This window comes from Mesitornis unicolor, unplaced genomic scaffold (assembly GCF_000695765.1).
Source record: "Mesitornis unicolor isolate BGI_N332 unplaced genomic scaffold, ASM69576v1 scaffold13870, whole genome shotgun sequence".
Classification (NCBI taxonomy): domain Eukaryota; kingdom Metazoa; phylum Chordata; class Aves; order Mesitornithiformes; family Mesitornithidae; genus Mesitornis; species Mesitornis unicolor.
In genome coordinates, this window is record NW_010157159.1 from 40,628 (window position 1) to 51,938 (window position 11,311).

Consider the following 11,311-nt stretch of genomic DNA (forward strand, 5'->3'; position numbering starts at 1 on the left):
AGACTTAACCATTGTTCGAGCAGTCTTTGAGGAGAAACAAAGATTGTATTTGTTGAGAAAGCGATTTGCTCTGAATTTCCCAGAGCTGCTCTGACGGTGCTACTCTCCTTTAGCACAGGGGTCTGCATCTTCAAGAGCACACGTCTGGACTCATGTTTTCAGTAGATGGTAGACTCCAAAACTGCATCTGACAGCTATCCCTCCTCATTTTATTAAAGAACAGATTTCCCTTTATTACTTCAAGGAAATAGAAATTTTGCATCATTTCTGCCAGCTGAGTGAAATACTTTCAGATGGCCAGAGACTACGGTAATGAAAGAACAACTATATTTATTTATTGTATTTCATTAGCGGAAAAGAGGTTTTAGGCTGTTTAAATTAATCATTGCCAAAGGACTGGGTTACTCACGATGTGAGGGAAGGAGAACGAGCAGGTGCAGAACACCTGAAACAGCAACAGGCCCCGGTGGTGGGGGGTGTTCTCCAGAGAGAGGACTTTTCTAACAATTAATCTGAAAGCATCCAGATGGAGAGTGCAAGGAATAGGAAAGAGAACTAAGAGCATGAAGCTGTACCACACAGCACGTATACAAAGTGTATGACAGGTGCCAGCACGTCAATGTTCGCCATGCTGTTTCTTTGACGTATCAGTACTTGCATGTTAAAGATACAATGAGAAAAAGGGAATTTTCTTCACAGGTGTGCTCACGAATCTCCTCTTGAGACACATTAAAAACTCCCCAAATTAGAAGTGAAGTCATGTTCCTTTTGGTATGTAAGTGTGCACATCAGAGGCCCAGGGGTCATTTCATAAGCAGTGGATGCAGTAATACTTGAGTTTAAGGATTGTAAGAGTTTCTTTTTCCAAAACCATTAAGTGACATGCGCAGTGCAAGTGTCCACTGGAAAATTCAGAGATCATTTTACTTTTTTTTATCCTCTGAGAATACTGAAAGATAAGAAGCATGGTGCTCTGTTCTGGGTAGAGGCTTTTCCCACAAGTTTTTTTGTAGTTAAATTTAACCTGCAAGTGAACTGACAACTGTTAAAATGGTGGCCTAAGAGTAGATGTGAACTTTCATCAGGCAGTCAATGAAAAAAAATTCCAGCCAAACACGTGAAACTAAGGCAAACTTTTATTAACACTTAGATTCACAACGTATGTAAATAGAAAGGAATGGTAGAGCTTTAATTTTTGAAGTGTCTACACTCGTATTATTATGATTGCGTGTTTAACCGTTGCTCAAACATTTATAAATAAAAGAGCAATTATGCAATAGATATTAATGAAGTATTCCAAGGTCACATCTTTTACATTAAGTTTATATTAGATCTTTATTTGCAGAGTCATTTTTAAGTGTGTATTTTTTTCTGAAGAATAAAATACCTACTTCATAATTATGTTGGCAGATGGACCAAGACAGCTTCTTACATTGATATATAATTTATTAATATGTTTTATTTCTTCGATTTCAGTGACTTTAATGTTATTGCTGTCTAAACACTGCAAATTATGAGTCTGTATGAACGTGCTGAAACAATGACATTTTCTTTACAGAAAAGGCTTTGGGCCAAATTTTTTAGTAAGGTATTAATGTAAGTCCATGGGAAAAAATGGAGAAATAAGACAGAAATATGGTATCTACTCTCCAAAGTCAGGGTGTTTCTTCGGAGTGGACCATTTCCACTTTTCCTCCAGTACTGTGAATTTAGATTTAGGTAGGTCTATGCTACTGAGTTATATCAGATTTGAAAGATATAAAAAGGGGAGAAAAATTGCCGATTGGCACCCAGTGACCTAAGGCGGCTTTTGGCTTAGGCCCAGGAACCTTTTCCTTAGAGTTAGCACTTGTATTAAAACGGACCCTTTGAATTCTGTGATTAGCAATACCTCTGATGCAAAGCCATTAACCTGAAAACTGCAGCTGGTGACATTCTTAATACCTATGAGTTATTTAATAAGTTTGCCTTCAGTCCTCATTATGAGCAGTAAGATCTGAAAAATATGGATCCTGAAAGGTTACTGAATGGTTTTCTCATGTTACAGAAATCCTGGAGATCTCTAGGAACGTGCTGACGGATTCAGCCTCTTCCTGCCTGCGCTCTGAGCCAGCATAAGCACCCAACCTGCTCCTGAGAAATTGTGTTTGTGCACTTGTGTGCCCAAGGGTGTAACCGTGCATTCACATAGGGAACGAATAGATTCTTCTCTGGTTGAACTCATGCAGGAAGTCTTAGACTGTCACAGATAGAAATTTTTGGTTTTATGGACTGAAAAAGCCATGTGGTTTTTAGCAAGGACAACAAAGGCTACCATCAAACACTTCTGCATGAGGAAACTACTTAGAAGCCAGTAATTTCTCCTTTCAGTACAGGTGTCTGTTATAAGAAAGATGTTTTTGGCATATTTCATGTATTTGATTGAAGTGAACAGATAAAAATTAAAATTAATAACAAAAATTATTAATTAGTGATTTTGCAAGTTTTACAGTATTTGTGTCTGAGGAAGACAATGAAATTCACAGAAGCTGCGCTTCATAAAATACAGGTTTTGTTTCTAAGGGTTACTGATAGTGAGCTAGGCTTTAGGGTTTGTCGTGTTGCCCATAGAAAGATGTTACATATCAGTGAAATATTATTGACGCAGTCACGGCTGTGGCCCTGGCTCCAGAACCTTTGTTTCAGTCAAGAACAGAGGGGACCAAAAATGCTGTTGACTGTGACAGCAATGTGTGCTCCTGCTGTCAGAAAGCAAATCCAGCCTTCATAGCATCAGTGGACATTGCTTTATGCAGCCTATTTTTTGGAGAAGAGGACAGCTCAAGAGATCTGCAGGCACTTGCAGGGATGCTCTGGACGTCTGTGCTCCTGGGCCAGGGGCCTTAGGAAAGCATTAGTTATGGGGAAGCCTTGGAGCATACCTAGCACAGGTGGATGATATTTTGTGTAGCATTTTTATGTATTCAGGACTTTTTTTGAATATCTTAAGATCTGTGGAGTGTGTCTGCCTTCTGTGTACAAGTCACATTAAGAGGGCATGTTAAAAGCTCTCTCTTCCTTGTTGAGGAGGACTTGCTGCTCAGAGGTTTCTGGTGACAGCAAGGCTGAGAATAAAACCATACGTTTATGTGCATCTCCAAAGTGTTTGTGTACGCGCTGCATTCGAACAAATATTCCTGAAAATAGTAAGTAATAAATCCTTAGTGGACATACGAGGTAGTGAACTAACCTCAGACTGGAAGTGGGAAAAGATTATGCTCTTGAAATAGATAGGTAGTCATGAAATCAGAGTAAGTGTGTTCTTCATTGTGTTTCAAGGCATTGCATGGAATTACATCGATAAAGTTACATGATCTCTTGTTAGCAGAGCTGACACACACATATACTGAACTCGGAAGCCACTGGGGCTGCAGATCACACAGAGGTCCGGACCACAGCCAGCTCAGGTTGTAATTTCGAGGAAATCAGATTTCATGTTTGATTGTTGGGGCAGAGGGCACCACCACAGTACTATGTGCTGTGCTAGGTGTTTGTTTATCATAGCCGTATTTATTTCTGGGTGTGCACAGTTGTGTTTGTAGCTTTTCCATATTATCGGTTGTACTTTGGAAGTTAAGCATCGCACCTGAAAGAGTGGGGGGCCACAATAGTAAGCAAGCAATATAATTTCAACTATTTTAAAACAAGCACTTTATTTTTGAAGAAAAGTGGCCCGTTTTGAATTCTTTCCATGAAACTCCCTGCACCTTTGAATAAGTCCAGTATTAATGTTGTGATGTTCTTTTAATGATTCTTTTTAATAAAGTAGCAAGCTGATGCATGGGTGAGATAGCGTAAGAATCTGCAAGTAAATGAAATGTGTATTGTGCACGTTACCCAAAACTTTACTGTCCCCACACAGACAATCACACACACATGGAAATATGTCTGGAAACTTTATTTTTTTCTTTTTTTTTTTTGGTTCTTGACTGTATTCAAGGTTTTCTTTTATACATTCATGTTATTATTCTGTATATTCTCATAAATTATTGCGGGATAGAGGGAATGTGCAAAATAATGAAGGTGTTATGTTTCTAAAATGTCTTCCTGCTTTTCCTCTCAACTTACCTCAATCATAGGAGCAATTTATTTGCCAAAAGGATAAACAAACCTTAAATGGCTGATTGTGGGATTGGCATTATACAGTCATCATACAACTCAGTAAATTATGAAATAATGAGAATAACAAGGAGGACATAATCATTCTCACAGTAATGTTTTATCAGTACCTATCTCAGCAAGCTGGGAAGTGCCAGCAAAAAGGGCTGCCTGGGTCACTCTTGAGAGGCCAGTGCCTGCTACCTGATGGGAAGCGAGTGCTTACATTTGCTGAAGATTTCCAGCTGTGGATATTCTTCCTGTAGCAGGTACTTAGGATTTGATAGAAAGATGGGAGTAGAGACACCTGTGCCTTCCTGTGTTTGGGATACCCCCGTCATTGGGGTACCTCTGTGGGGAGTAAACTTAAAACTCCTCAATTGGTAGCAGGAGGTTGAATCTCCTCTCTGAAGTGAAGCCTCTTTCAGGCTGCTGTGTCTCTGCATTGCATCTGTCACGCTGTCTCCAGTTAACGATGTTCCACTACATCTGAGTGATTAAATATTCATAAGAGCAAGCTCCTTAACTAGGTCCCTTGGCCTGCTGCATTATCAGCTGTACTGTTGAGCTGGTTTGTGTCTTTTCTCCCCTCCCCAAACTCCTTTACTAAATAATCCCAAACCAATATTCTGGTGGTCTGAAAACAGGACTCTTGTCTTTCAAGTGGCCACTCCATTTGGGACTTATGAGACCATGAGCCAGGGAGCACTGTCATCCTTTGACTCATGGTCTGTCTCCAAATAGGACCCAGCTTAAGCTTTGCAGCCAGAATGCACGTTGCCAGAGGGACCTTGGGCATACATTTTGGGGGCTAAAGGCAGTTGTGAGATTGCATGTTGGTTTTTCTAGATAGCTCATCAATTCCTCATTGACACATCTGTGCCCAGCATTAGGACACCGTGTGCCTTTGTAGCTTTAGCTTGAAGGATCAGACTTCTGAGAGTTTTTGAGGCATTTCTCCTGTTTCCATAACTGTAGTTTGCATGAATACCTTTGAAAATGAGCCTCTAAGTAACTGAGCCACTTTTGATAGTAGAAGTTGGACTCCTAAGTTATTTTTAAATGTTACTCGTTTGTGTAATGATTAATCATGTTTATGAGAACTGTTAAAAATGTATCCTTTTCTCAAAAGGTTGTATTGCCCATACACAGGCTCACTTATACTGCAACCTTTTTAGTCATGAGAAGTCTGAAATTCAAGGCACAAAGCTAGAAAGACAGTGATCATTCCAATACAGAATTCCCCAAGCACGCTTCTTTGGCCAGGCTTGGCTGTTGCACGTTGCTCTCGAAATACCAACTGATTTATTTTCCTCTTTTATTTTGTAGTCAATGTGACAGTAGTTTCCAAAGCAGATTTTTCTTCCAGTTGACAGAATATGACAGGCTATAACAAGTAGTTTAATAAATAAAATTGCGCTTTCAGGTGTATTTTGTGATGTTATAATCTATAAAACATGGTATAGTTTTGAATCTGTCTATTTTATCCATCACCTGGACTGCTGTGCAATATTTTGATAGCTAGACTTGGCTTGTGTGGATTTGCTGACATATCCCGTGTCTTATTTGCATGAGTGTTGTCAGTGAGACAATACATAACTGCAAGACTTTTAATGGCAGTACGGTGGAGTGCCTCTTCTGGTGTGTTAGAGGATCTCTTTTTGATGTATAATGTGTTGGAGGATGGAACATCTCTAGTAGATGGCTGAGCTGGAGCAGAAAATGGAATATGTGTGTGTACACAGGTACATGTGAATTCTGTCTGTTCACAGAGGTCAGACAGTATTAATTGCTCAAAAAATAGCATGTTATTTATACATCTGTAACCTTTGGAGATATTTTAGATGATGTCAATTAGGAGATTGGCCTATATTTGTTATTGTTGTCTTGTTTTTTGCTTGAAAATCTAGAAAGTGATTGTAATGAAGGTGCCCTCCAGGCGACAGTGTGGAGAAATTCACATGGTAAAGGAGGAGTCACCAGAGCTGCCATTTGACTTCTGACATTATTGTCATATAGCCTGCGGCATTACAGGCAGAAGGGATTTAGATAGGAAGGAGAGATTGAAATTACTCTATAAAAAGAGCATATTTTCACTGACTTTTCTGATGTATTTCAAGGAAAGCATAATATTTTTCTGAAATTAAAATAACAACAGTAATAATAATAATTATTATTCCAACGTGACATAGTTCCTTTGTTTCGTTGTATGAAGCCTTTGATTTTTAAGAAAAGAAAAAAACCACCACTGTTCAATGAGTTACTGAGAGATAGGGTTTCTTTTTTCAAGAATATTCAATTACTAATCTCTCTCTATACACACACGTTGAAATCTCAGCAGAAAATAAGTTGGGCACTTCTAGGTTATAGTTTTATCCATAAAAATAGTTCTCTCTAATATACAAAGTAGTAGCACCCTATTTTAGGATTAGTGTCTTGTAAAACATCACTGCCTATATAGAATATATGAAATATATTATAAATCATAAAATGTGACCTCATAGAACTGACCTCATTCATGGGGATCAATTTGTAAAGGGCGAGTGTCAGGAGGATGGAGCCAGGCTCTGCTCTGTGATGTCCAATGCCAGGACAAGGGGCAATGGTCCCAAGCTGGAGCACAGGAGGTTCAATCTGAACATGAGGAAAAACTTTTTCAGTGTGAGGGTGCCAGAGCATGGCCCAGGCTGCCCAGAGAGGTTGTGGAGTCTCCTTCTCTGCAGACATTCAAAACCCGCCTGGCTGTGTTCCTGTGTGACCTGGTCTGGTGATCCTGCTCTGGCAGGGGTTGGACTGGATGAGCTTTCGAGGTCTCTTCCAACTCCTGAGATTCTGTGATTCTGTGAGTCATAGAATGGTTGCAGTTGGAAAAGACTTTGAAGTTCATCAAGGCCATTCATCGATCCAGCCCTACTAAGTCCGCCACTAGACCATGTCCCTAAATCAGGCTGGAGTTTTAGTTTAACACAACTAGCAGCCCATATATCATCCATCACATCAAATGCTGAAGATAAATGGTCCCAAGTATATGAAAAGTGTGATTGTCATTCTATAGTAGTTGTAGCTAACTTGACATAATTTTTCTGGGATTTTTTTCAGCAGTGAGGGCTGACCTACAAAGATAGGTGGGTTGATACATTTTAATGATAGACAACTGAAGTTTCGAAGTCTGAGATTTGTATTTTTCCTAGATTTTTTCTTTATGCCAGTGTTCCACTGTCTCAAAGGCAGTGAGTGCATAGGGTCTCCTGTTGTAGGAAGCAGCAAAGGAGCTGGGTTGGTGCCTTCCACTTGTGTTCTGGTTGTCTTTGGTGAAATTGTGTTATGATGTTCAAACGTGTAAGTAGAAGCTGTTGAGGAACTGGTTTCTGTTCTTCTGTGACTCTACAAAAATGTCTGTTCCCATGTCCTCTTAAGGAAGTTTACAGCCTCAAGAACCCTCATTTATTCTCATATCTTCCTTCTCATCTGGAAAGGAAAATCTCATCTCTCTATACACAAAACTGCCTATCCATCAAAATCCCATTTTAGTGTACAGAGGTTTTACCTCAGAACAAAAAACTGAGAAAAACAATGCAGTTAGTTTCAAATGCAGAATAGATCATTTACTTTAGTAATAGAGTTTACATATGGAAATAAAGGTACGGAGAAATACAGAAACAGAGATGTCAGGTTCAGAGCAGCCTCTTCAGCCTCTTCCATGGGCTATTCCAGCTCCCTCTTAAAAAAATCCTATAAAGGAAGAAAAAAGCGTGAAGTGTCTCTTTCAAAGATTCAACCCATAGGTTCACAATTCTGCGGTCAGTACAATAAGAGAAGGTGGTCTGGCCAGTTCACAGCTCAGCCTTCAGACGTGGGTTCCTGGGTTGTGCCCACAGGGCACCACCTACCCCAAAGCCGTTCCTGCTAGCAAAGGAAGCGGCGTTGTGCAGCCTGGCCGTGCAGTGCTGCGGTGCTCTCCTCGAGGAATTAGGGTATCAGAAATGGGGTTTAGCTCGGTGGGAGCCTGGTTGCCGGTGCTGCTAAGCCGCTTGTTGCGTGCAGACTGGCTTGGGTCTTATATGGCACTGCGCCGTGTAATAAGGACACATCCTGGCTGATGAGTAGCTGTAGTGTAGATTTAGAATGTTTGCATCACTAAAATGAATCTATCTAAAAAGAAAGATTATAACAGAAGAAATCCAGAAGGTGAAATAATACATATTAAACCTTGTTTTCCAGGCTCTTGAATCAGTTTATAGTAATATGGGAGTGAGCAGGAAGGTAGCAGCATCTGGGAGCAATAAATGTTTCTTTTCCTGAGTTACCAAATTAGCTATGGGAAGGTGATTAGAAATAAAGTATAATGATTTCTGATAGAAATAGGTAACACTGCATGGGCTTTGAGATAAGAACTTGATAAATGTGTAAAATAAATGCAAAACTGGTTTTGAAAAAGGGGGGAGATTACCGTTTTCTATGTGGTGTGCCAAGATTTGTGCATTTCAAATGTTAGCAGTTGGCTTCTTTTCAAAACTGATAAATAATGATGTTTGTTGCGGAAACAATTATCCTAAAAATAATTTAAAAGGATTGTATCCCCTTTTTGTTTGCCTATGAAGACCACGTTCAATTTATATATAGACAGAAAGAGCTCCACTTGCATCTATAAACCAGTTCTTAAATCATTCTAAATTATTGATGTGCACAAAGAACTCTTTTCTGCTTTTGTTTGAAGCTTTATTTCTGTGGCGTTGTGCTTTCTAATTGTACTTTCAACTGCTATGACATCTGTTGTAGTTGTTTCAAAAACTTTCAATACTTTTCTTTTTTAATGATAGACAGCCTTTTCAAAGACAAACTGTCTTCATTTTGAGCAAGAAAAATAATTAGCTGAAAAAAGATCACTGATTTGGCCAGGGAACTCACCATTTTACTTTTTTTCCTGCGACTTGCTGTTTTATATGAGTCCAGCACCTACTCAACAGAAAGCTGGCCAAGAAGAATTCATCTCTGCAGCAGCTCAGAAACCATAGAGCATCAGCATATGTCCTTTACTTCCCTGAGGAAATCCAGGACTTTATTCTACCAAAAAGAGTACCAAGAAAGTACTTCACAAACTGATAGTCTCTATATGTCTAACAGATGGAAAAGTAAGCTACTATTCCAAGCCGCTATGCCCAACGATATAGGAAAAAAGCTTGGCAATTGGAGAGATTAATCCTTAAAAGTCTGCTTAGAAATCCTTTTAGATATCACTAGTGATATGAATATGTGGTGTAGCAGCAAACTTAGTTCTAATGATCTATGACATAACTGCAGTGTTATCTCCAGCATAAAAATACAGCTGACATTTAAAGTATCCCAGATAAGGAAAGCGCAGTGTAAAAGATACTTATTTGGTTTTGTTTTGGTTTGTTTTTTCAAAAGGGAATATTTTCCCCCTTAAGGTAGAATAGACTGTTAGCTTTGAAAAATTTAAGTCCAGGACTCTGGTCCAGTTGCAGCATACCATAACTAACCTTTAAATTAGAAGCTGCCTAGAATTCATATAATAATTAATACAACGATAGGGGATTTAATTGACCACAAGATTAAACTATTAAGGAAAAAAATTCATCCTAATTGAGAATTGAACCCCTACCCTTTATTCATTGAGTGTCTGCTCTGCCACTTGAGTCGTGAATTGGGGGTTAATTGACTGTCTAGAATCTCCCAAGGAGCAATTATTTCATATAATGGTGCTAGCATGTACTGCAGTAAGGCAATTTTTAATAGCATCCTTTCTTCCCCTGGATTTAGAGGGGTTTCTTGAGGACGGCAAGAAAGATGCTGGATATGAGGGAGGGAAGAAAGATGTAAACAAAGGCAGACTTGGTGTTTCCTTTTAAATGCCAATTGATAAAGATCAAAAACCAGAAAGGGAATTGACGTGGATTCATGGTTAGAATGAGACCTCAGGAATTTTTGGTTAATAAACCCCCTAAACTGTGTGTCCTGTGGGTCGCACTCAGACCTCAGCACTCTTCCGTATTCCTGTTAAGATTTAACAGCAGTGGCATGCAGTAAGATCTCACACCCTTCTGACTGCAGGCGGGGTTCTGAACCCTACTGAACGCATCTCAGTTTTGCTGGACAGATGATTTATTACTTTTAGACTCTGAACCGTGGTTTCCTCTCCAGTTGAAATATTTATGGCGGCACTCTGTGACAGTGTCGCACTCCATGGGACAGAAGGCAGTGTAGAGAGGCAGGGGTTTCCCCAGCAGCACAAAATCACCTGTAGCTCTTGACCGTTTTGATCTCGGCAGCTGTGACACTGAAGCCGTATCAGGGAATAAGAGGTGTGTCTGCCAGGGCTCCACTCGGGCAGCTCTGCACCCAAAGAGAGACTGTCTGAGGTCGTTCGTCCCTTAAGACAACCTTGAGCACTGCTGAGGCTGGACCAGCGATCCTCTGCTGCAGCGTGGAGGAGGCTGTGGAAAACCAGTGTAGTGCTGACCCTTCCTCCAGCTGCGGCACCTCAGGAGTGGCGCTGGGGTTTGTTTCTCCTATGCCATTAACATCTCCGTATTTTGAGGGACTATTCCTTCTGAGCCTGTGCATCAGGACTGAATGATTATCTTAAATCTCACCTTGGTCTAAGTGGTGACAATAATGTACAGCGTGAATTCTCTTGATATTTTTGTCTTTCCGTACCACTGTCTCATTGTATCTGCTTCTTATTATCCCTGTTCCCTCTATGATTTTTTTTCAATGTGTAATTTTGCTGCCTATTTAAGTGGCTTCTCCTTTTCAGTGTTTGTGGAATATAGATTTGTGGCAGAATTACAATTCCTAGCTCAAGTTGTTATAAGGACTTAGGAATAACCTGTAAGTAATTTTACATGGACTACTAGAAAAATCATAGAAAGAAGGGGCTAGATATACTTATATTGTTAACATTTTTAATTTATTTGCCTATATGGTAATTAATAAAATTTAGTGCTTCATAGTAGATTTTTCTGCTTCGTTAGTGCAAATTTGCAGAACTTTTCTAATTACTATTCTGCTTTGAAGAATAAATAATAGAGATAATACCAAAACATTTTAACTAAATGAAGACTTAGGCATTTTTATACTTAAGTATAGTCTGGTTTTTTAAATGTTTTGATAAAGCTGCTGTCTTTACAAATGCTTGAAGAAGCTGTCAGAA

The 11,311-nt window shown here is 39.5% G+C and overlaps 1 protein-coding gene across 1 annotated transcript in view; it reads left to right on the forward strand.

The window, feature by feature from the left end:
- Positions 1–8,237, forward strand: part of LOC104536325 (dachshund homolog 2-like) — a gene marked incomplete at its 5' end in the record, with an annotated part of 31,111 nt that extends 22,874 nt beyond the window's left edge. Inside the window, one exon of the mRNA XM_010178899.1 lies at positions 7,923–8,237. Within this exon, the coding sequence (XP_010177201.1) occupies positions 7,923–8,237 (315 nt within the window). The remainder of the gene's footprint in view (positions 1–7,922) is intronic.
- Between the last annotated feature and the right edge of the window lie 3,074 nt (positions 8,238–11,311).